This window comes from Perna viridis, chromosome 3, assembly GCF_037379345.1.
Source record: "Perna viridis isolate PV_CMFRI_1.1 ecotype Kerala chromosome 3, ASM3737934v1, whole genome shotgun sequence".
NCBI classification, from domain to species: Eukaryota; Metazoa; Mollusca; class Bivalvia; order Mytilida; family Mytilidae; genus Perna; species Perna viridis.
Window position 1 is genome coordinate 34,297,404 of NC_142447.1, and position 27,924 is coordinate 34,325,327.

General features: G+C 31.4%; 1 protein-coding gene and 1 pseudogene across 1 annotated transcript; one reads left to right on the forward strand and one right to left on the reverse strand.

Moving 5' to 3' along the window:
- On the forward strand, positions 1-27,436 carry LOC148621979 (putative transporter slc-17.2). The gene is made up of 10 exons (XM_088571414.1): positions 1-117; positions 13,649-13,866; positions 14,400-14,633; positions 15,215-15,302; positions 16,005-16,100; positions 17,112-17,251; positions 18,298-18,447; positions 19,399-19,531; positions 19,956-20,197; positions 20,528-27,436. The coding sequence occupies exons 1-10, from the start codon at positions 69-71 to the stop codon at positions 20,726-20,728; spliced, it is 1,551 nt and encodes a 516-aa protein (XP_088427540.1). The 5' UTR covers positions 1-68; the 3' UTR covers positions 20,729-27,436.
- Positions 7,138-8,209, reverse strand: LOC148621980 (uncharacterized; annotated as a pseudogene).
- Positions 27,437-27,924: the final 488 nt, after the last annotated feature.

A 27,924-nucleotide genomic window follows, 5' to 3' on the forward strand; every position in this document is an offset into this window, starting at 1 on the left:
TGGTACCAGTAGATTGCGGTTGCATCACCATCAAGCCAAGCATCCACGTAGTGAGCGTGTTCTCCAGAATGACAACAACAGAGTATGACATCGAGAAAACGGTGGATCCCAAAGAAGGTATGTTAAACTGCATTTGAAGAAAATTAAACGTGCGACCATGCAGTGTAATATAAAGTCTCTGGTGGAACGATAAACAAATTTGGTATTCTATGTTAAGGACTGTAGCTTTAAGTTGTACGTTACGGATTATACATTCTTCAACAACAAACCGCTTCCCGGCCTACTGTGCTTAAAAACTCTCATTAGTATTTTTATATAGGTATATTTTTTTCACGCGGCACCTCCACAAGCATGTGACAGCGTTAAGTACTATATTCATGTTTATCAAACTTACCACAACATTTGGTACAGGATGCATATTCATTTTACACCCTTGCAACAGGGCAACTTCCATTTGTTTATTAAAAATGAATGGTCAAAGGGGAATAATTCCAAATATGGTGTACAGACTATCCTACAGTAAAAATAGAAAGGTGCCTCTTAAAAATTACAAATCCAGATTTCTTTGAATGAAATATTTGGGTGCTCTGCATACATATATATACTAGTAGACCCCATTGTGCTAATTTTCAGGGCAGACTCAGTTGATACTTCAGCAAGGAAAATGCAACTTTTTGTAAAACTCTTAATGATATCAACCTAATATGTAGGGAAAAGTGTTGAATCTACCTCGTGGAAATGCCACCCGAGGCTGTTGAAAAGTAGCATGAAAAGGGTCTATTATCACACGTCTATTATTTGACTACTTTAAAATATTGCTGGAAGTTATTGTAAATGTGACAATTGGCTGACAAGTTGATTTTCAGGGTAAATAAAAAGCAACAGAAATATTACAAGGCAACAATACTACATGTATGATGAAATTTATCAACCAAGTACAATTACTGAAGTTATATTCAAAGAACATGTGATTGTATTACATTCATATGATGATTACTTCAAACTTGTATTAAAATAAAAACAAATAATAGGCCTTGCAGTTTTCGTGAAAGTTCCAGACCGCCGGACCAGTCCCGTAATATATGTGTCGGTATGATAGTTCCGTTCTTACCATCAGACTGAATGTCTGGCAATTATTTCATGAGATACCGGGATGATTTTCCTATTTGTATGATGTGATTTGATTGGTAACTCTGTAATATAATCCAATGAAATCGCACTATACTAAGTCAATGTACATGGCGGTGTCGTGTGAAATATATAGGGAACCACCACATGAAAATGTAAACAAGCCATGTCTCTTTTGATGGTGTTGATGTTGAAAAACAGGAACAAGAACCAAAGGAAAATAAGATAGAAGAAAGGAAACTGAACACAATTTCATTCAAAATGAATCTTTTATCAATGTCTATGAAATCCCTGTATAATCTTTATGTGATAAAGATGTGGATGATGATGATGATTGTGGTGATGAATGTTTGGACTTTCAAAATGAAATGATTTTGAATTACAGCAGAGAATGAAATAAAACTGAACTTAAAATTTTGTTTTCATGTAAAACTTTACTTATAATAAAAACAGTCACAGTTTCAGAACGTTCTAAAAAAATATATGTCAGCATGTTGCAAACTATTAAAATAGAGTTATCAAAGATATAATAGAGGTAAACAATGTAGGACACATGTTTCGATCCTAAAGTACAACATTGTAAAAAAATTGAAACAAAAACATACATGTACCAAATGAGTAATGACTAAGAACAATTCATTGATTGATTGTTGGGGTTTAACACCCAAGCAGCAATATTTCAGCTATATTCAGGCGATGAACATGAAATGATGGTGAAATGAAAAATGGGATGGGACACAAGGATAATAAGGTCGACAAATTTTGATAGCCACTAGGAATAGGGAGGGGTGGGTGGTGTCTAGCAAATTAGCCTCCTGTGGCGGTGCACAAAGGTTCCTACTATCGAATACCACAGCAGGGTTCTTTAACATGCGAGGAATGTGGCATCTTTCCCAACATGGTACACCACTATGGTTTGTGGTCAGGTTTTCTGTTTTATAACCTGACAACCCCAGAATGTAATATGCCAGGGGTACCCCATTCCACCACCTGGGGCACACTACCCAGTTTTCTGAGCACTATTTAGTCGCTTTTTATGACAAGCTTAGTGCTGTTGCATGCTTATTCTTTTGACACCCGAACCCACACAGGGCAAGAACAAATGAAAACATGAACAAAATATAATAGAAATTCTTCTCAAAGGGTATCACCCATTGCCTCATGTGGTGTTTGTTAATTTTTCCCCCAAAAGGTTGTTCGGCATAAATGTGCTTGGACCGACAAAATTTTATTAGTGCCGGACCGAATGTTCTGCAAGAATTTTCAACTTTCGTGAAGACTGTGGTATGTCATAAAGATCATTTTATCAACTGGATATTTCTTTTTATCTGTACTAGTTATCGAGGTATATGCTAAATCCGCAAAACTTGTATGTCTTGAACACCCAGGATTTCTCAAACACAACCTTACCTATCATTAATCAAAGTGTCATTTTACAGGTAATATTTTAGTGATCACTTGGTAATTTTAATCAAACATAGTACTGATTGAAGTAAGAAAATGTTCCAAAGCTGCTGTAATGAAAGCATCATAGAAAATTAGATGAAACAAACTGTTGCCCAAGGAACTTTTTTTTTTTTTTTTTAAAATTTATCTATTTTATTGAAAACTGTACATTTGTTAGTTTGAAAACATCGAGTACTGGTACCTTAACCCGGTTCATTAACAATAGTAGCAATAATATCAAAATATACACAAATGTTAGTATTTGTTAGTACATACATGATTTTCAATAATAATGTTTACACACATCACAACAGAATATCAAAGAAAAAAACCACAGATAGATAAGTCTAGAGCAATAAAAATGTAATTTATTAACAAACATACAGATTTGAAAGCAGTTTGTTTAATTGAAAAAAAAAAAATAGAAAATTACGATTTGGGACAAAATTAAAAAACCACATGAAGGAGAAAAAAAAATTAATAATAAAAAAAAACAAGATTTTTTTGTTTCCCTGGTAAATTTCTGAATCTATCTGTTGGCCATTGTACATATGTTATTTATTTGTTTCATCATTTAGAATGAAATCTAAGTATATATAAATTAGTTTTCATAATATAACAGTGAAAATATTCCACAATTCATTAAATTGCTCTAGTTTGTTATTTCTGACAGCAATAGATTTTTCAATGTTATATAAATCTTTGATAATGTTTTTAAATGCTTGTTAAGATAACTGTTTTCTAAAATATTTACAATTGTATATGAATTGTTTAATTTTGAGAAAGAAAAGATTAAAAATTAGACTTCTTCTGCCTCTAGAAGCATCTCCCAACAAAAAATTCTTTTTAGTAAAGGGGATGCTGATATCATTCGATATAAGCCAAAAATCAATTTCCAGGATAAAATTCTGAACTTTTTCACAGTTCCAAAATAAATGTTCTATAGTCTCAACCTCTTCATCACAAAAAGTACAATTTGCAGTATCTGTAATTTGTATTCTAAAAAGATATTTATTTGTTGCAATTATGTAATGATTTATTCTAAATTGTAACCATTGGAGTTTAGTGTTTTTTGTCACTAAAAATGGAAGTTTAAAAATATCCTTCCATTCTTGATCATTAATATCCAATATGTCCCACCATTTTTGTTGTCCACAAGGCACACAATTATTTTTTATCAACACTGAATACGTATCTTTTGTGCCTTTTTTACTCTTCATAAACAATTTAATATGATTCGGACAGAATGGACATACAACATTTTTATCATTGTACACAAAAGATCTTTTTGTCTGTCTTAGTGCAGATATTATACTTCATAGTATCAATATTAATAGCAAATTTCTGCTGAAGTTCTAAATTAGACAAAAAGCATCCATCTTCTTTCAAAATATCATTTACAAAGATAATACCTTTTTGAAAAAATTCCTCATAAAATACAGGTTTATTACCAACAATAATATTTTTATTCCACCACAAGGGACTAGTAACAAAAAATTTCCAGCTATCATCTTTATCTTTTTCAATAATACTGTTCCAAGCATTAAATACATCTTTCCAAAACATATTTTTACATTTTACTGACACTGCATATCCATTCCCACATTTTAAAAGTTTTTCTCTATCAACAATAAAATATAATATATTAAGCCATTTACTCTCAGAATTGAAAACTTTTCTAACCCAGGTGGATTTTAAAGCATCCATAAAACATGCAATATTTATCATTTTCAGTCCACCTTCAGCATGATTTTTTTGTAAAATCTCCTTTTTTACCCTGCCTGTAGGTGAATTCCAAATATACGAGTAAATAAGGCCATTTATTTTATTTATGACCACACTTTTTGGACGTGGTAATGTTAATATAAGATGGTTAAGAATTGGTAATATCAGAGTTTTAACAACTGATATTTTACCAATGACAGTCAAATTTCACTTCGACCATGTGTTGATTAGACTTTTAATCTTAACCAACTTTTCATCATAGTTCATATCTATCATATTAACAAGATTAACATCAAAATATACACCTAGTAATTTGAAAGTTGTTGCTCCCCAAGACAAATGTCTTTCAGGGCAAAGCACATCTTCGCTATACTTTTTGCTGCCCATCCAAACAACCTGGGTTTTATTAAAATTAATTTTAAGCCCAGATATGTTTGCATACCAATCTAGCTCTTGCATAGCTGCTTTTAAAGATTTCTCAGATCCGTCCACTCCAATATCAATGATGTGTCATCGGCATATTGAGACAGTTTATGATCTACTTCAAAAACCTGAATACCAGAAATATTTTTGTTACCCCGAATTCTGATAGCAAGTATTTCTGCACACAGAATGAAGAGGTAGGGAGACAAAGGATCCCCCTGTCTACATCCTCGACCGATTTGAAAAAAATCAGATAAGTTCCCACCCTGTATAACGGCAGAGTTAATGTTTTTGTAAAATATTTTGACCCACTGTATAATAGAGTCTCCAAAATTAAAGAAACTCAAAACAGTTAATAGAAAGCTCCATGACACAGAGTCAAACGCTTTCTCAAAATCTATTAACAATAACAAACCAGGTATATCTTTTTCTTCGGTATATTGCAAAATATCATAAATCAATCTGATATTATCTCCTATAAACCGACCATTTATAAACCCAGTTTGATCTAAGTCTATCAATTTGTCTAAAACTTTTCTAATTCTTCTAGCAATAACCCCTGAACCAATTTTATATACTGTATTTAGTAGAGAAATAGGACGCCAGTTCTTTAAAAAGTGTCTTGGCTTATTGTCTTTAGGAAGACAGGTAATACCTTGTTTCTGTGTAACTGATAACTCTCCCATCATTGCCCCATAATTTAGTGAATTTAAAACATAAACATGTAAGTCTCTCCAGAAAAATTTAAAGAATTCTGTAGAAAAACCATCAGAGCCAGGTGATTTGTCATTCTTCATATTTTTCAAATCCTCACTGGCTTCTGTGTTAGTTATTTCCCCTTCTAAAGAATTCTTTTCATCCTCAGATAACCTATTGAAACTCAAATCCTGTAGATCATTTTCAAGATCAGTTAGGTTATAAGTATTCAACGGATCATCTCGAGAACGATATAATTCTGTATAAAAATTTTTTGTTTCTGTCAGTATATCAAATTGATCTGTTACAATAGTACCATCTTCCTTTTTTATTTTAGGTATAATCTTATTAGCAAAATTTCTAGACTCAAGTCCACAAAAATACTTTGTTGGTTTTTCCCCTTCTTCTATCCATTTAGCCCTTGTTCTAATTAATTTACCCTTCATTTTTTCTTTCCTCAGAGCTTCCAATTCAGTCTTTTTATTATATAACTCTAAAAAATTAATAATTGATAGTGACTCCAGTTTTTCAATTTCTTTTAAAAGTTCAGATTCTAAATTATTCTTTAGTTTTTTCTTATAACTAGCATAAGAGATAGTTTTACCTCTTATTTCAAATAATAAGTTTCTAAAAATAGCTGACTATTAATTGTTAACTGTATATTTTCATCCTCTATCATATGTAAATTTTCCATATTATATACTGGAGCACAATACTGTTTTTTAACATCCATAATTTTTTCTCTAACACAATTAATATATTCAGAGTCGTATAATAAGGAGTTGTTGAACTTCCATAGGCCTTTACCTCTCACATAAGGATTAAATTCTAATTCTAAAGTAACCATTGAGTGATCAGACCTATAGCTTGGTTCAATTTTACATGTTTTTGAATGTATAAGCATAGAATCTGGTATCAAAAAGAAATCTAACCTAGATTGCTGTAAAGGAGTTCTTTTTCTCCAAGTATAACGTCTCATATTTGGATATATCTCCCTGAATGGATCTACAAGATTCCACTGATCTATAATTTCTAAAACCTTCATTCTAGCATTTGGATTATTAATATGTAAATAGTTAAAACAATCAATAGTTGGATTCAAAACAAGATTAAAATCACCACAAATCACATAATTTTCATTTCCAAAATCTTCAATAATTGACATAATATTATCAAAAAATCCTGGTATATCTTGATTTGGACCATATAATGACAATAATGTAAGTCTGGTACCATTAATACTTATATCTAAGGCTAAAAAGTTACCATTTCGATCTTTTTTCTCTTTCCATATTTTAAATTCTACATTATTATTTACTAAAATAGCTACACCTCGTGAATTAGAAGTTAGGGATGAGAAAAAAACACTCATACCCCCAAACAGATCTGATAATAGATTAATTTTCAGTTACAAAGTGTGTATCCTGTAAGCAGTACAAATTATAGTTTTTGACTTTAAGAAAATTAAGAACATCTCTTCTCTTGCCAGGGTCACCTAGCCCTTGGCAATTCACTGTTAATATTTTCACAGATCCCATATTAAAATATATATTAATAGATCAGTAAACCAACATTTATAACCATCTATAAGAAAAATCACCAGGTAGTTGTAGCAAAATATGAAAAAACTTAATATTTTAAAAATACTCTAAAAGTAAGTTTCTTTAATGATACAAAACAGATAGGATAAAAAATAAATAAGTCTCAAAATGGCGAGCATGTTGAATTAAAAATACTCAATTCAATCTTTGCAAAAAGAGAAAATAAAGTCAACAAAATTTGAACAGAACATTTGTAATGTAAACAATAAAATTCAAGTTACTTCCCTTGCCTCAGTCTGTACTCAATATCATCATATAATCCAAATTTCAGCTGTAGTCCACGCGGAGTCCTTCCATAAACACCACAATTAAAATACCATACAGATTCAAAATGCCCAGTTTCTTCAAGTCTGTGGATCAAGCCCATATTTCTTCTAGTAACATCATCAACAAATTTCACTTTATTTTTAAGGTCTCGTCTGACCCACATCAAGCTTCTTTTCACATCTGAATTGAAGAGTCTAACAATAATGGGTCTGGGTTCTCGATCGGCTGGTAGCCTATGAATTGCTACTACGTCTCTTTCGTCAAAGTTCCACTTTCAGGTCATCTTTAACCATCTTAATAAAATCCTGACGAAGGTTTTGTTTTTCTTTCTTTAGTAAATTATATACTTTGATATTGTTTTTCCTTGAATATTGTTCGTTATAGTTACTACTGATGCTGTTTTCCTTTGCTATCTTTTGTGTTTCTGCCATTTCATGTTTCAATTTTGACATACAAGATATATTCATTTCAATATTCTTTTTCAAGTTTTCATTTTCTATAGTAAGGGCTTCCATTTTTTCTTGCACTTCATTTTGAAATTTTGCTAATTTGTCATTCAATTTCTTTTCAAGTGAAGATTCAAATTTACTAAAAGTTTCTTCACTATATCATTTACAAAATTTTCCAAGTCTGATTGTTTGACAAGGTCTTTTGTCACTTCGTTTAGATCATCTTTAGTTGTAAGATCCCTTAGGCTAAACTTAATTTCATCAAGGTCTTTTTGAAAGTTAATACTAGATATATCAAGGCTAGTATTTGAATCAGATGACACTTCAGAAAAAGTTCTCTTAGATGGATTACTTACAGGTTTATCTACTTTGGCTGCAAGCAATTGTTGAACAGTTTTTCCTTTGCCCTCTGTTTTGCCCTTAAGTTTCTGTTTTGTAGAGTTGTTAGAAAGTCCTGAGGCCATAATAGTGTGTTGAAATAATCCTTTGTTTGTAATAAAACACTGCAAAATATGCACTAAATGTCTATTTTCCTCATTTTCCATTTAAATTTGTCTCCAGAAAATGACACTATTGGAATTCCCAAGTAAAATCCCATCTGAAGGTATAACTTTTAAGTCATATCACACATTATTAACACAGAATTTTGCAAAAATTGAGGAGCAGAATTTTAGTGTGTTAACTGCTCGGCTGCCATCTTAATCCTCCTCTTGCCCAAGGAACTTGAACTCTGAATGTTTTTTGGAAGCAAACACAGTTTTTTTTTAATATCAACAAATCAACAGAACCTTCCAAAGGAGAAGAATATCCAAGTACTAATGAAAATTTGTTGGAAGTAAGTAATTTTTAACAATTAAGTTTAACTCAGTCTGGTAGCAAAAAAAAATCTGGAAATATATCAACTTAAATTTCTCGAACTGCCAATAACTAGAACACATTTCTATGGTCCCTTTGTGTTCTTGCTTTTGAGGTTTGGCTATATTTAAAGAAATAGCAAAATTCATCATTCAATAACTCTTACTCAAAGCTGAACTCTTTATTAAGATTGCTAAAAATAATGCAAAGCTCATCTGGAATTCAAATTATGACTTTAAGTCAACTGTTAACTTGAAGTTTTACCGCAATCATACATAACTAGCCTTAGTTTTTCCAGTGTATTACATTATTAAAAAATGCTGAGAGAATTCATTCAGTTAGATTGTTGCTTTTATACAAAAGCATGTGTTTTAAATAGTAACCTGGTTAACACATCTACATGTACATGGAGTGAAATTTATTTTTGTTCATTTGCTTAAATATTCTATTGAGAATGAATTTAGGAGTTGTAACTAATGTTCAGGCAAGATGTTGTCTTGAACTGTTTTAATTGGGATATGATTAAAGCTTACAAAATAAATTGTTTGGGTCTTTGATTAAACTAGACCTTTCTTGAAGTTAAATGCTTTAAATGTAACATTGATGTACTTGGCTGCTGTAAATTGTACCAGTAGGTCCTCAAACCATAGGATAATTTCCTGGTTGACAGTTGAAGTGCTACATGTAATTAAGGAAGAAATTAAATGTTTAACTTATACCTCCACCTCAAGTTATAAAAGAATGAGAAAAGTTTCTTGTGTGGGTGAAGTTATGTTATTGAAATGATCATACACATATTGAATAGTAAGTTATCTTTTTGACACTGTAGTCCAGCTTTGCAAATTATTTTGCTATTCATCAAATATTCCTTGCTTGCAACTCAAGCAATATTTTATAGTAAGCTGTAAAAAATAAGGGTCATTACTTGGTTGGGATTCATACAGAAGTAGACCTACTGAACATCCCTTAAAATTGAAAAATATATGATTTTTGCATAATTATTTTTTCATTTTTCAAGCTGCTCCTCAGTTTTTTAATAGGGCCCCTAACCTACATATAATGGTTCATTCACCCTTACATGTAGGTGTCATGTAGGTAATAAGCAAATCTTTAGATCAATATGATATGATATTCAGCTTGATTATGAAATTATATTTTAGACTCTTTAATTGATAAAAACAATATGAAATGTCAGTCACCGAGAGTTAAATTTCTTAAATAAGTAAAAATCAGGAAAATTTTGCTCTGTAACTGGTCCAAAATAATAGTATTGAATTAAATTTTCACAATATGTGTGTGTTATAAGTTGATAAGTTTCATGGGAAATAACTTAGTCCGTTCAGTACTGTGATGTATTTGAATGGTTTATGCTTAAAAACTAGGTTATTTGTGTAATTGAATAAATGAACTGGATATTTTGTATTAAAAAACCAAATAGCTCAATGTTATAATTATGTAAAAGCTTAGATTTACATTATATAGTAGAGGTTTGACCCTGGGGTGTTGACATTTTTAAAAATAGAAATTCAGATAACTTTATTAATCCAATATTCACCAAAATCTTTGAAGTAAAACATGTTCTGAGGTTTCTTTTATAATGGCATTAATATATTTTTATTGTTTTGTAATCTGTATATATTTTATTTATATATGGATTGTGAGATGTTAATGAAAAATTCATATTTCTATCTATATTGCTTTTACTTTTAACTTTAGGTTTATTAGGGCCCCACCACTAAAAGTGACGGTTGCCCTAAAGTGATCAATACATGTAAGTCCATTTATCTGTCTGTTACAAATCGAGTCCAGGCTGTTACTTTTTTGTCTTCAATGCAGGCTTTTGATATTTTGCATGTAGGTAGAGCTTGTAAAGACAATGTGTCATGTACAATGGATATTTGCCTATGACATAGAACTTTGACCTCAAGGTCATATCGTGTTTTTCACTGGCAAACTCGTGTCCAGGCTGTAACTATTTTTTCTTTAATTGTGGGTTTTTGATATTTGACATGTGGGTAGATCACCTAAAAAGGATGTGTCACGTACCATGTATATTGGCCTATGACCTTAAGGTCAAATTCCTGTTTTTCACGGACAAACTTACATCCAGGCTGTAACTTTTTTGTCATTTGATGTGGACTTTTGATATTTGTCATGTTGGTAGATCACCTAAAGATAGTGCGTCACATACCATGGATAGTGGCCTATGACCTGGAACTTCAACCTCAAGGTCAAATTCCTGTTTTTTCATTGACAAACTTGTCCAGGCTGTAACTTTTTGATTTTTGATATTTGGCATGTGGGTAGATCGTCTAAATCAAATTCATATATATGGCTTAATTGCCACGGCAGGGCCCACAGTGATGGATTCCTCAATGATTTCTAGTTAAAATTATTTATGGCAAAGTTATGCTGTTTCTTATGAGTTATAATTTTACTTGTTTTTCCTCTAAATGTAAAATGTTAGTCATAATTCTTTCAAGAGGAGCCCCGTGCAGGTCCGGGTGTTAAAAGAATAGGCCTGCAGCAGCGCTAAGCTTGTTGTAAAAGGTGACTAAATAGTGCTCAGAACCCTAGCGGGGGGCTAGGACGCTCTGCCCACAGAGCAACTGGGATGTGTGCCCCAGGTGGTAGAATGGGGTACCCCTAGCGTGTTACATGCTGGGATTGTCAAGCTATAATATGGAAAACCTGACTGCAAACCATAGTGGTGCACCGTGTTAGGAAAGATGCCATGTTCCTTGCACGTTAAAGAACCCTACTGTGGTATTCTCCTGGAGTAGGAACCATAGGGCTCTGCCACAGGAGGCTAAATTGCCCGACCCTACCCACCTCTCCCTATTTCCAGTGGCAATCAAAATTTGTTGACCCCATTGTCCTTGTGTCCCATCCCAATGTCATGTTCATCGTCTGAATATAGCTGAAATATTGCTGCTCGGATGTTAAACCCCATCAAACAAACAAACAAACTTTCGAGAGGAACTATAAAATGATTGCTGTTGTTATTTTTAACTTTATGAAATAAATGCTTTCTGAATTTTTTTTTGGTAATATCTTCGAACTCAAGTCTGACTCTGTTGAACTTATTTGAACGTTTACTTGTTAAATGATCCTGAACTGACAGATGTTGGCATCAGTTAGCTCTGCTTAAACTCTCATAGGAGATATGAACATTTAAGGCTGACATTGTAGCTACAATTGACTACATTTCTTAATAATTATCCAAATGAAATAAATATTTTTAAGTCACTAATATTGTTAGTGACTTTTTGCACTAGTGATTTCAGTACTTTATATTCACATATGATTTGAATAATTATATATTTACACTCCATGTTATGCTGCAGACGTGACGTGTTTACTGCCATAGGGTCAGTTCTAGCTTCATACTAGATAAAAGTGTACCTCTTAAATATCATACACATTTGTTCTACATGTTTCTTGGTTGTATGAGAACAGGAAGTTTACATGAAATGATCTGTTAGCAGTGAACATTACACAGTTTCTGATTCAGGGGTTTGTTACAAGACTTAATAGGTCATATAAATTATCAGGGTGCCGATATCTATGAATATTCATTGTCAGTTGTTTAATCTGGCTCCTAATCTGGTTCCCCAGTCAATAATTGACCCAAAGATCCCTAAAATGTACCTCTTTTAAAAATTATCATACACATGCCTATATGTGTTTTTTTGCTTATATGAGAACAGAAAGTTTACATGAAAAGAAGAAATGATCAGTAAGCATCAAATTTATGTTATATAACCCAGTTTCTTATTCAAACACAAGGAATAGTTACAATTGACTATATAGGTTGTATACATTATCAGGACCCTGATATCTATATGGCCATTGACAGTTGTTTAATCTGGCTCCAGGTAACCAGTTGTAATGAAAACATTCAGGTCATCAGGGTTACGAAAGAGTATACATTACAATCATATCAAGGGAACCAAGATTCTAGCAGAAGTCATCTGATTTTAGAGCATATCACATTCGTGTCATGTCGGATGTTGAAGGTAAGCCAAAATAAGTGGCGGAAAATATTTGACAATTAGCCACTTTGATGACTTCAGTCTTTGATTTTTTAAATAACGACACAAGCTAAACCTCACAGATCATGATTATTGGATTAAGTACATTATATTAAACAAAATAAATTGTAATTAAAAAATAATCAGTGGTATACATTTTATATCTATTTTATCTATTTTTACAATTTTTGAATTAAATTATATTGCAAAAAATTAAAAGTATTATTTTATTTCTAAAATGAAATTCAATATATATATATATATATATTGTGGCATGCGATATTAACCAAAACCCTGTTATCTATGGGATAACACTCTTATCTATATGGGTTGACAGACTGTAACTCACAATATCACATGTGATCAATTATTAAATTCCACTATCTATAGGTTAGCAACCTGCTAACCCATAGATAATGCTAATTTCATGAATTAATTTATATATAATGGTGGTTTATATGAATTAACTAAAAATAATTATCAATAGCATATGATATTGATAATTAATTTACTATTATCTATGGGTTGGCTTTGGTTATCTATGGGTTAGCAGGTTGCAGGTTGCTAACCCATGGATAGCAGAATTTAATCATCAATCACAGGTGATATTGTGAGTTACGTCTGTTAACACATAAATAACAGTCCGTGAACCCATAGATAACAGGGTTTTGGTTAATTTTGCGTGCCATATATATAGATATAGATATATATTGCTTTAATGTGCTATTTATTTTTATTGCAAAAACAAGAAAAAATATTATATTGCATTCAACATTTTTTATTGGAAAAAGTAAAATACAGTTTTATTAAAAACATGAAACCCTTTTGAAGACCCCATAATCCCTAACTCTAATATGATGTTGTTTTAGTCTAATTATCAAATGTTGGAGAAGCATGAACACACCGGGCAAATCATTACTTATAACTTGTATTAATGTGCAAATTTTTATGCTACCCACAGGTGCATGTACACGGTGCCCTTTATAACCTTATATTATGTATGTGTTATATTTATGTTTTGTAGTGCCATGGTGGACATCAAGTCGGATTGGTTTAGCCATTCTTGGATTTTTTGGCTTTATCAATGTGTATGCCCTAAGAGTAAACATGAGTGTAGCTATTGTTTGTATGGTAAATAAAACAGCCATTCAGACTAATGCCTCCCTCCAGAGCCAGCAAGATAATGCAGGGTGTGGACTGATTCCAGCTAACAGCAATTCAACCACTACATTTACATTTGATGTGAGGACATTTACAAACCAAATACCGTGAAAATACTTTAATTTGTGGTTACCAATTTTCGTGGATTAGGGAAGAAACACAAGTTTGTGGATTCTTGAATTCATGGTTTTTTAGGTTTTCACTATACATGTCTATGAAAATCAATTTTTGTGTTGGGAACCAAATTTCATGGGTTTGGCACACCCACGAAAACCACGAAAATTGGTACCCCACGAACAATAGTACTTTCACAGTATATGAACTGAATAAGTGATATGCCAATAACACATCATTAACTGAATTTGTAATGAAATAGAATGAAGTTTACAATATAAATATGTTATCTTAAAGACCAAGGGGGAACTGGAGGTTCCATTCCCCAATCTGAAGCCAAATATTTGAAAAAAAACACTGATTTTATGCTAAATTTTTGTTGTGCACAAAAACATCTTATATTTAATTGTGAAATATTTTATTAATTCCTGCAAACCTTTCTACACTGATATTAAGAGTAAGTTCTTTTTGAATAAGAATCTACTTATTTTACCGTTCAGGATGGAGAATTTATATGGGACAAGACAATACAGGGATCCATATTAGGAGCATTTTTCTGGGGCTATCTAGTTACTCAGATCCCTGGAGGATGGATTGCTACTAAGTTTGGTGGGAAGAAAGTATATGGCTTGAGTATGTTGATGGCTACCATTGCCACAGTAATAACACCAGCAGCTGCCAATGTGAACTATGTATTTCTCATAGTTCTGAGAGTACTTGTAGGGTTTTCCTCAGTAAGTATATACATAAATGTATGCATACATGTACATGTTTCATGAGATGGTGTAATTTGTTGTTATATACTTATCAAAGAGTTGACATGCTTATTAACTGTCATCCTCAGATGATATTTAAGCAGGACTGTTTTTATTACCATTTTCTGTATATTGCTAATATGCCTTGAACAAAATATATTTAATACATCCAGCTGGTGCAAGTTTCATCAAAACCTGTCAATATATACAAGAATAATAATGTAGAAACTCATTTTATCAGAAGAATTGCCGAAGGCAAATATGTGGAAAAATCATCCACCTAAATACGCAAATTACATATTTGTATGAAATGAAGTTTATACATACTTTAACAAGCTTTTTGATACTATAACTATGCCTCTCATAAGAAAATTTCTAAAAGAAAATATGAAAAAATTGATTAAGTTGTAAAAAATAAAATTTGTGCCAATTTTTTTGAAAATAGGTATAATCAAGCTTTTTTGCACCACTTTTCACCAGTTTTTTTTTTGCATTTTTGGCTTAGATTAAGAAATAAGTTCGGGATAATGATTCACTTTTGCAGTTAATTATATTTTAAGGGTGCTGTATTTCCAGCCATGCACGCTCTTTGGGGTAATTGGGCCCCACCTTTGGAGAGAAGTAAACTTACAGCTTTTACTTATGCAGGTATGTAGACATATGAGCTAAATGTATTGAAACACTTTTATCAAGTTCTGTTATATGTCAAATTTGAACATTTTATATTACTTCTAAAGTGCTTTTAAGAGAACTTATCACTCATTTATGTATGCTTATGGAAGACTATACATGTAAGTTTAAAAAAAAATTAACAACCAGGAGGTAACAAGTAGTAGAATTATTGTAAACAGTTTGTCCTAGAACATGTGCTAGTGATTAAAAAGTAAGTTTGATATTTAAAAAAAAAAATATTGAGAATTAATATAATTGTTTCAAATATTTTGAGAGGGTGTCAACACAAAAACCAGACAGGAGGTGGCACATAACAAATTTTGTTTTCAAAAAGTTTTCATCAATTTCATATCCCAAATGCATCTTTTCTCATTTTCTCAATGTTGAATTTTGATTTTCTATTAACTGCAACAGTAAAAAAGAAATAAAATTAAATAGAAAGCATTGAAATTCATTGAAGAAGGGAGATAACTTTCATTTTATGCAAAACTTGGTTCCTTTCTTATGGAACTGTAAAATCATTTTCTGAGCCATCCATTGTACTGTTGGACATATATATGATATTACATTGGAACAAAAAATTCTGAGGGATAAAATTTACCATGTGCCACCCATATCATAGGATCTGCTGATTTCTAAATGGACAGTCTCTAAACTATTTTCATAATTATTTGTCAGGTGCTCAAGTAGGTAATGTGTTAACCTTTCCTGTGGCTGCTGTTCTGTGTAAATATGGATTTGCTGGTGGATGGCCCTCTATATTTTATGTATTAGGTAAATGTATATATATTTTTTTTCGAATGTATTGGGAAACCCAAATATAGTGTCTATAGTGAATAAATAATGCTATCAAATTAAGCGTTATAGTGTATAGATAAAATACAATAAAAAAAGATAATACTAGAAACAGAGAGGTTGTAAAAATCGTGTAGAAATAATGCATCAATTACAGGCAGGTAAAAAAGTAACATTATCCTCTTTTGATTGAATGACCAATACCTAATGAACTGTTGTAGGTTGTAGATAATTCACTGGACAATTGAATGCCTAATACCTGATGAACTGTCATAGATAATTCATTGGACAATTGCATGACCTACCTGATGAACTGTTGTAGGTGGTTCACTGAACAATAGAATGACCAATACTTGATGAACTGTCATAGGTAGTTCACTGGACAATAGAATGACCAATACCTAGTGAGCTGTTGAATGACCTTTGGTTGCTGACATGTCATAGGTAGTTCACTTGACAATTGAATGACCAATATCTGATGAACTGTTGTATGTAATTCACTGGACAATAGAATGACCAATACTTGAGGAACTGTCATAGGTAGTTCACTGGACAATAGAATAACAGTTGGTTGATGTAATGTCATAGGTAGTTCACTGGAATGAATGACTATTACCTGATTAAACATTGTAGATAATTCACTGGACAGTTGAGAAGAAGATACATTGTAATCTGTCTATCAGATATATTTTTAAACACATATTGAGCAAAAAGTTTGAATCTTGTCATTTGTCCAGTTGATTATGACCTGAAACCAACTCTTTCCCTTGAAGATAACTATTACTTGCTGTTATATTCATGGTTCAATGACTTATTATACAAGATTTGGGGATATAGGAATCATCCTGTCCGTCTATTTGTTCTGTCCAAGTAAGATCTGTAAGGTTAGTCAAAGACATGTAAAAAAACCCTTAGTAGTAGTCTGTTTGTTCATCTATTTACATTACTCTTTGATTGGAGACTCTAATGTTAACTATTGTCTTGTTACAGGTATATCAAGCTTTGTGTGGTTTGTACTGTGGATGTTATTAGTGAGTGACTCTCCAATGGAACATAAAAGAATTTCTAAGATAGAACGAGACTACATAATGCTTTCCCTGGCTGAAAGCAAACACAGTGAAGAAGGAAAAGTAAGTTAAATACTATTGTATCATGTTCATGAATTTGCATTTGTACTGATTATCACTATATGATTAAACAGCTATTTTCGGTTGTTATCGTTAAACCGCTATCTCCACTCCCAAACAGTACATGAACGGCCTTTGGTCGTTCATTGAGTTTGGAGCTAAGAGATCCCTTCATACATCCCAACATTTTGGAATTTTTTTTTTAAAGGTGTTGAACCGGTAAATGTATTTATAGAATCTAGTTCTGGGACAATGTAATTTTGGGGTGAATTTACTTGTAGTTAGATTTAAAAGCATTTATAAGTTTCTTTTCCCGAGCCAAAAATTACTCTGTAAATAAACTGTACTGGTAAAGTCAATGTTGATGTAGTAAACTATTCTTACGGCTATATTATGCCGTTTAGGTTGTTTTTACACTCTTTCGAACTACACAGCAGCCTTATTGGTTTCAAGTTGACTGGCGTTCATGCATGTATGAACTTTAAGGCAAAGACGTTCTGGACCAATCAAAAACAGCTATAAGCATCAAGAATCTTTTGATAGAATTATTATATAGTAAACCTGTCTAAACAAGACATTTTCTGAAGTTCTCGTGAGTGTTTTTACCAATTTGGATACTGTGAAAAAGTAGCTGAATATGGTAAACCTATCAAATTCTTCTGTTCATAGTTTCTATAAAATTTGACTGAAAATGATGCTGTAAGGATTATGAATCACTACATAGCACCTACATGTATGTTAAAAATCTCAATTTCAGGATTTAATTGATCATTTTCATAAAATATGGATTGTTCAAGTTGCATAAATAGGTCTGCAATCTTTTTTATCTTTTTAAAAATGCTCAAGAAAAAGGGTATTTAAAAAATCAAGTATAATAAAAAAAAATCTCAACTATCAGGCTCTCAATACTTTCTTTGGGATTCCATCTAAAATAGAAAGCAATATTCCATCACAAAATGCTTTATAAACTAAACAGATACAATTGATTGCAACTTGATCTGACTGATAAATGTGATGTATTCCAATGGGATTAACTTGATTTGTTGTAGAAACTAGATGTTCCATGGACCAAGATATTGACATCAATGCCTGTGATAGCTATAGTTGTATCTAATATAACATCAGACTGGGGAGCCTACACTTTACTGACCAATATACCTACTTACATGAATGATGTTCTCAGACTTGATATCACTGCTGTAAGTCATTTCAAATTAATTATAAATTTGGGTGTATGTATTAGAACTGTCAAAGTTGTGATGCAAATTTTTGGTCATTCCCTCCGCAGGACTTGAACTCATACCACTGTGACATCTATGGCAACACCGCCTGCACAAAGTCCAGTGCCCTAGACCACTCGGCCAGCTAGGCTATATAAAAAATATAGCTTTTGCTGGCCGGGTCATTCCTCTTCGTAGGATTTAACTAGGGCTTTAACTTAGTACACGATGTATGGTAGTACGGGACAGTTCATCTAGGTGTGACAGCCCTAGATATATATATATTTTACAATCACCAAATACTGTATGGCAGGTAATTTTCACAGGATGCTAAAATCAATTCCACAAAATATTAAATCTGAACTTAAGTACTTGGTGCATGTAGCATCCAACAAAAGTTTTTGTATACCTTTTTGCCTCAAAATTGCCTAAATTTACACCCACTAAAATAACCCATCATATGGTACATTTTTTTAAGCTGTATTATGCTTTTAAAAACTGCTACATGGAGTGGTGAGGTATTATATAATACCATGCAAAAAAGATGCATGTCTGTCTGTCTGTCCCATGGATTATTGAATCTTGCACACAAAGTTCACCACATATTTTGCTTTCTATCTGATTGAGATTTAGGGTTTACCTGATACCAAACATGGACTTAATCATTCATCAACCAAGGGTGGGGGAGGGGGCTATCTTCTAATCTTTAATTACTCTATAACTGCTGAATGGAATTCAATAAAACTAGTACTCATTCTTCTTCTGGTGATGCCAATGTATACCCTCTATCTTGCATTTCCATTTGAATGACTTGTGGGGTTTTCTGTGTAATTTCTGGGAATGGAAGTGGGATGCTTTGCTGTTTTAATTTGCTGAATGAGCTATTTTCCGCAGGATCCATTATATAAACTTGTATATCCTTTTTTTTAGAATGGACTTTATTCAGCATTACCATATGTTGCATTTTGGATAATAATTAATGTTGCTGGATGGTTGGCTGACTTCTTCCGTGAAAGAGGATTAATGAATACAACTGTTACACGTAAATCTTTTGATGCATTTGGTATGTTGATTAAACCTTTGTAGTTTTGATTTGGTGATGGAAAGAATTTTGACAGTTAATCTAGTGTTAATTTGATTTGTTTTGATTTTGCTGTAGTTGATAAATACAATAACTCATGGAGAATACATAAACTTATTTGTCAAGAACAAAAAGAAATTGCAATAAAAGGACACTTGTTGCATCATTTTTTGGGGATACAGCTTCTTTTTTTCATTTTTGGGTGAAAATGTCAATATTTTAGAAAGAACTGAAAATTTGGAAAGTCTTCTTTTTCACATAATTTGATCCACTAACCAAGTAACCGATTTTCAGTTATACACTGTTACTTTGAGATGCATCTGACTTTTATATTCCAAAGAAATAAATGTGTGGTGTGTTTCTCAGGTTGCTGAGTTTGTAGTTAATTAGATTATGTATTTTACAGGCAAGATAGTTCCAGCCATTATGCTGATAGGACTTGGATATGTTGATTGTTCAAAACAAGCTGCAGCTATTGTTCTGCTGATCCTTGCTGTTAGTTTAACAGGGTTCCAGTACAGTGGTTTCCTTGTCAACCATGTTGATATTGCTCCACCATATGCAGGAATACTGTTTGGAATCACCAATTCAATAGCATCAGTCACTGGCTTTATATCTCCAGCAGTTGTTGGGGTTATCACTAAAGAGGTATTTTGATAAAATATTGTATTAAATACCAAATGGTTTAATAATTTATCATTCTTGTTCTTATTTCATTTTGCTTAATAAACTTTTATTTATTTTTTTTCTTCTGCAACATGTGTATTTACTTTACACTATGTCATTTTAAACAAAATTAATGATATGGATTTTTTAGGACTGTGTGCACATTGAAAACATACCAAGTGAATATCATTGGGCCTTCTAAAGATTGGATGTCTTTAAAATTGTTTAACTGTACATTGTATTACCAGTATTCGATTTTAATTCTATGCACTTGTATACTCCATTAATTCAGTTATGCTTCTTATATTTCAGTCACAATCCAGAGAACAATGGCAGATTGTATTCTATGTTGCTGCTGCAATTTATCTTTTTGGTGCTATCTTCTACCTGATATTTGGTAGTGGTGAATTACAGCCATGGGCCAGGGAGCAGAGAGAATATGAGCTTTCTGTTGAAATGGAACCACTGAAAGAAGATGAAGAAAAGCCTCCAACAGATGTAGCTATGGCATAATACAATGTTTAGATTCTGATTATCATTGTCTTGTTGAAAACCTTGGATTTCTTTTACAATCTTTTTCTTAAATTGAAACACAGTGGAAAAAGTTAAAAGGTCATGAAAAGGTCACATGTGAAAGAAATCCAAGAATTCAAATTAGGATGAGTGTTAGCAACTTTTGAAAAAAAAAATGCTTCATTTTACTAGCGATTTACCAATAATTAAGGAACACACTACTGGTTCCTATAACTGTGACTGTGGCATTGTTTCCAAAGATTATCTTTGTTGTGATTAATTTTTCTGTAAAAATCATCAATAACACCCATAGGCCAATAAAATGTATAACATTCAAAGCCAAAACTGTCACAGGATCATATATGATGTTCAATTCTTGTAAGATATTTCAAATCGTGATAATTTTTATCTGATAATAAATATGATTGTTGTATGTATGAGCTTTCTTGTATATGACAGTCATATGTTTAATATTAAAATAAATAAACATGATTATCTTAGATCACCACAGCCTAGAAATAAAGGGTTGGGATGACTTAGGAAGCAGAAAGTTGCTGATTTATCATGGTTTTATGTTACCTTTTCCAGAAGTGATCATAAAACACAACAATTTCCACTCTTCAATAGGTCATGGTGATTTGTCATATGTTGCCCTGGATTTAATTCTCATGCCTGGCACTTTCATCTGTGTGTCTTATATCTGACTGCACTGTGTTAAGCAATTAAACATTTTTGTTCAATCATTATTATATTTGTCATCTCATTAACCATCTCTTAATATCTGTTCAAATGGAGAAGTTTGTTCAAGTCTTCTTGTCAAATTAAAATAATGTTTGTTTTTTATTATTATTTCTTACGTTGTATTTGATACAAAAAAGAAATTTGCATAACGGTCAGTTGTTTCATTTTGCATTTATTTGTATGTATTAGCTTTAAGAATACTGAACAGCATTTTCTCATGTTTGTTAAAAGTTTTTCTGTCATTGTATGTAATATGGTTAAGATACTGTATAATAGTAATTGTAATAATATTTAGTAGACTGTATAACACATTTTCAGGTTATAAAGTGACAGGATATGTGTTGCCATGACTACTTAAGTTTGTAAACCTACATGTTTTTAAATTTTCCACCACGAAGATTGTTATATTTTTGTCATCTACTTGACATGTTTTAATGGCCAAATGCAACCTATTTTAATAATTTTTTCTTTATGACATTCTTATAAATGATGAAAAAAAGGACAGTTGGTTTAGATACTGTATTTACTTCATAATGCACTTGTTTTATACTAATGTTATGCACTGCCATTAATCAGCATTCTTTGATAGTTTTATTTATTGGTATCTGTTAAAAGTTCCTCCGAGTTTTAATGATGTATGACAGCATAGGGACCCTTCAAGTTAGTGAGCATTACTTACAGTGGTCTAGTTTTTATATTCTAAATTGTGGAGGTATTATGTGATGCCCTCTGAAAAGTAGCTAGTGGGTTTGTCCTAATGGTTTCCAGGTGATAACTTTAGCATATATTGAACAATCTATTTCAAACTAAGTAGTTATTGGATATCATGAAATACAGATAAGTTTGAATTTCAATTTGATCATTTACACACAAGTCATGGGATTTTAAAGTTGTTTTTACTCACAACATTTTTTGCAACATAGCGGGATATCATTCAATACCCTTTAGATGACCTATTTTTTCATTAATTTACTATAACATTTTAAAAGTTTAAATCTATTATCTCAAGTTATCAAGTTATATTTTTATTGAAGATGATTTACATAACCCTAAACTGCCAAAATAGAAAAAGGTGGTTATATTTTAATTTATAGATGTAGACAGCTACATGTAGTACTGTAAGAAAGATAAGAGGCTGGAAAAGTCAAGAATTACTTACAAATATCAATTTCCTGTGTTCATAATCATATTGTTGAATCTCAGGCCCCAGCCATGTTTTAAAGCATTATACTTGCCAAAATGAATTGCATTTGTGGTCACCTCAGTTATATATACGGGCTCACTTGCACTGTTAAACATCTTTATTTTTCCCCTTATATTTTACATATAGTTATACATATTTGTTATTTTTGTAAAAGTTATTGTATTTTTTGTCATGTAAGTGGAAATATTGATTTTTTAATACTGGTATTGCATATCAATGTATGTTACAATGAACATATATATGGTTTTTTATCATAAGCATTAGAAGTTATAATTTTTTTTTTGAGAGGGGGAGTTGATCCTTCAGGTTCGAAATACCTTATGTCACTGGTCCATCACTGGAACTTCCCTACTATTTCTGAACATTACACAAAAATATAGTCCAAATGTAATTCCTTTTATATCATTCAATACCTTTTTTATTACTTGTAAATATGTTATCTTGCAATTATTCAGCTCAATAATATTCTATTATTTATGCAAATAAAATTAAGATCTAGTCTTCATATCAACTGAAGATTTGTAGGGACTCCTTTTTGACCTTGAAAGTTGTTTAATAATAAATTTACATTTAGAGAATTAGTTCTTGTAGTAATGTGTTAAGAATTATAAAATGTCTTAAGAATGATCCATTTAACGCACTTATTATCCAATTATTAATATATTACCATTGGTAAGCAGGAAGTGATGAGCAGTGATTTTGGCCAGTAAAATTGGCAGGAAAATTTATTGAATTGATAAAAGTGTCTAGTTTTTGAAAATCTTCTGTTGATCAAGCTGAAATTACTTTCATTTTAGTGCAGTGTAGGATAAATACTCTGTTAAGGCCAACTTTTTTTATATTCTGTTTTATGGGATTTTTTTTTCAAAAAAATTGGGTCAAGGGGAGCAAATAAAAATAAAAATAAAAGTCTATATCTTGGCGAGTCAGTGGAAAAAATAAAAACAAAAGTAATTGTTTTTCTTTTTTTTTTGCTATATTCTAAATGTGTGAAAAGTAAAAGCTTTTGATACCCAATTTTAATATACATTTCACTTCTTTAATTATTAAGACTGATTGATACTGTTTTCACAATGAAACAGAGAATACACACAATTTTTTACTTTTGAAAAGAAGATGTATAAAATATTTTTGATGTGTAGATACATTTGTACCCCTTTCCAAGTTTTTGGCTACATTTCCAAAATGTTTTGAATGTGTATTTCAGTCATCTGTAAACATTTCGACCCTTCTGACAATATATTTTTGTCTAGGTAAATACATCAGAACCCACGCCACATTTGATTTAATTGTCACTGATCAGTTATGGTTATTAGTTGGAGAATCACATTTGTATTGTGTCCTAGGTATGACTGGATGTCAGCATCTTATTGATATAATGTGTTTTGATAATGGTTTTATTGGTAGGTGAAATGATCTTGATAAAAAGCTGCAGCTGAGATGTGCAGTGTTGTCCATCAATCTTTAGTTTATATAATTTGATAGTTAAATTTAACATGGTCTGTGTAGTTTACAATAATGACATGTACATCTATTATAATGACCAGTAATCATCAGCTGTCCAAGCCAAATAAAATGGTAATTATGAGCAAGATGTTTACCCAGTACAGTATATAAATGTGATTCCTTTAATTTATCCATAGAAGATAATCTTATCTCTTGGTGGTTAGATAGGAGCTTTTCTAGATAAGATGATTATTTTGAATTTGCAATTGGTATTGAAATAGTTGGTTACATCAGTATCAATTGTAGAGGTGGGATACTGAACAACTCTTGCTTTGAAAAATGTAAATAATTTGTGCAGAACTTTTTTACTGTATTACAAGATATGTTGAGATTTAGACACAACTTTTAAGCTAATATTGTCTGCCGGTGTGTTGGGCAGTGTATGAGAATGTTGTTTGGTTAATAACCATTTATTTCATAATCATGGAGTTAAATATATTAATCCTCGTGAAGCTGTTTGCATAATAATTAATATTATTAATAAAAATGTTCGTGGGACCATGGCAGGACACCTTTGTTATGACAACCACAGCTTTCTCATTGACAATCTCATCAATTATTTCATTGACAGATAGAGAAAGATTCACCTTTCTGTATTCACCAATAATAATGAGTTTGAAATAATCGTAGGCCGACCCTCAATCGCATTGTGGTTGTGGTCAGCCATTGACCTTCAGTGTTTTTCATCAACTAATGATAAATTCCGATAGCTTACTAAATAAAAACGATCACTGATTGGTCGCTTCTTTTTCACTTGTCCAATGAAAACTTGTGATCTATTTTCTTTAATTTTTAGCATGGGATTTTCTCGCAAATATTGTATGAGTTGGCGGAATTTGCAAAAATAAAACAACATTCACATACTTTTATTTTTATTTTATTTTTGACTAAAATAGGGTCAGCGGTCCCGTAATACAGATTATAAGAAAATGTTGGCCTTATTATAGTTCTTGAATGGAAATGCAAATTAACTTTGGAACAGTTTTAAAAATTTGGAAAAAAGTGAAATGGAACAAATTTTGGAAATGTATGTGAGACAAGATCAGTAGTATGGATTGACATCCAGTTTATACATATTACGAAAAAAAGAAAAAAAAACAGTTCTTAATAATATGTAAAATGTAAATGTATGATCACAGTTTTATTTAATATCATGTAATCTTTGAAATTTTGTTCATGCGTCAATTTTCTCAAGCATAAAAAATTGGATTCTTGAGAAAATTGAAGCAGTGCTAACAGCATTTTGATTACTAATTTGAATCTGATCAAGCTCCATTCTTCATAGTCTCTCATTTCATCCATGTGGTAGCTTCCTTGTTAAAGTTATCCTAGGTTATATTTAAGAATCATAACTGAACTAAATTTACATAAACTTGCATAATAAATTTAGCGTGTTGGTGAAATGTAGCCTTCTGTCAGTTATTTCTGTGCTTCCTTTAAGCTGCTTTACATAGTGTCTCAGTAGAAAGGGCTAGTCATTGCGTTGTACATTAGTAGTTCTCCCTGTGGATGTTAACCCTATATGTAGAGCTATAACAGGTCATACTGACTTGATATACTTGAATACAATGGTGAAAATTTTATTATTGTGATAATGATAACAGTAATCCCCACTTTGTAATATTTTGTTAAGGTTCTTTTTCAAATATAATCTGTGATACTATTGTTTATGTACCAGTACATTTTAGAATTGAATAAGTGAAGTATGCATCATATTTTTATGCCCTGCCACCCATATTTTGAGGATTTTTTTATGTATGTTTTTGTAAAGGCATAGCCAATTTTTGAGACAATAAACCGCTTGTCAGAATATGAAGTGTAAACTGCCACAGACCTCGTTAAATCTCATAACTGATTAAAAAATTAAACAAAACAATTTTTAATGGATTACTGTCCAAATTAAGATATGTTTCTAGCTCAAAACTTTATTTAGTTTGGAAATATTTGAATCATAGACTTTTGACCAAAGGACATCAATAAGCTTTTACAAAATCATGTATGTTGCCCAAAGTGATCCAACCAATCAGAAGGCTTATTACAAATCATATTGAATTATTAATTTTATCTCATGTGTAAATTGATATGGTAAACTGTATTACCTTCTTGGGTGATGCTGTCATGCGAATTATTTTTAAGGCTATCATGTAAGTTGATTAAAGCTTAGTAATATTAAGTCTGAATGTCATTTGATACTGTTCTTCTGTTGCACAACAGAAACCGTCCGAAGTGAACAATTTTTTTTATTTATTGTTAAAGATTTGTGTAACATATAAATCCTTCATTACTTGTTAACACTATATCTGAAGTTGATCTTGTTAAATCTTCATGTACATGTATTTTAATCTGTTTTTTTTGTTTAATTATTGTATGATATTGAATTTTAAGATAGATCTCACATAATTTGTTATCTAGCTTTTAAAATGCTTTTGTTATATTGCAATGGTACTGTTGATGGGACCCACTGTAAAGTTTCTTCAAATGGGTAACTGCTATATACTTTAAAAGCCTATTTGGTTTTAGAAGTAGTTACTTTGTTGAACACTTGTTTATGAACCTTGTTATCCTTTTGACCCTTTTTATTGAACAAAAATGTATATTTTTGTGTGATATTATGATAACAAAGATATATTAATTATTTCAGTAACCTTTATTTATCAAATTTATTTTACATGTCATGAGTTCTCCCGGTTTAAAAAGAAGCTTTACAGTTCCATTTATTTGTTTTTAAAATTTATAGTGAAGCACTGTATAATCTGGTGCTGAACTTATTATACCTATAAAAAATTGTATTTGATGTACATTATTTTGTGTCTTGTCATTGTCTGTCTTGTCTCACTTCAACTGATGTAATAATTGATGGATCTTGTAAAAAAAAAAATACCAAATATTTTCTTACCACTTCTTGTCACATATTAACTGTAATTGATTTCGATTTTATTTTCACCACAATCACCACAATCACACTTTGTTATCAACACTGGAATATGTAATCAGTTCTGAACTGTTCAACATTTGTGATTGTATCAAACTGCTCTCAGTAGACCATTTATTTTATTTTCATTCATGGATAAATTTACTGGTATTTTTGTTGTTTTGTCTAGTTATTAAATGTATGAAGAAATTCATCAGGAAACATTGTGCTATATTATATTATAATCAGTTGATTGTTAATTAATAATCTCTTACTGATTAATTGCAAGGTGAAGTATGCTTTTTATAATGAATGATTGTTATTGAATAAATGATATTTAAATTCAGTCTGTTGTTACTGGCTGTGGTGATGAAACTGGTGTTTCATTGGAATTGTTTTTTTTTTCTTCAAAATTGTATACTGATACACAGTTAAATACCTTGCTCTGCATGTATGGAGTCAGGATTGCAGGTCAATTTCCATGCACATATTTTATTTAGTGAAGCTAATAATGATTAAGAATATCCAGGTAAAAGGTTACTCATACAATGTAAGAGATTGGTATTCTGTTCCTCCACTCCAGTAAGAGTGGAGTAGGTAAAAGATATGGTCTGAGGGGTGCTGCATTTTTTTTTTGGGGGGGAGGGGGCTTGTTTTTTTTCCCAAGAAAGCTTCTATTTGGTTGTAGGTGTGGAATTAATTTTGTCACAATTTTGATTCAATTACAATTTATTGAATGACGTATTCCTGCATATGTTTTTCATACTTTTTTATTGTTTTTTTTTAATTTTGTAATCCAGAACTTGCCTCTTCAATTATAAATTGTTCATTTCT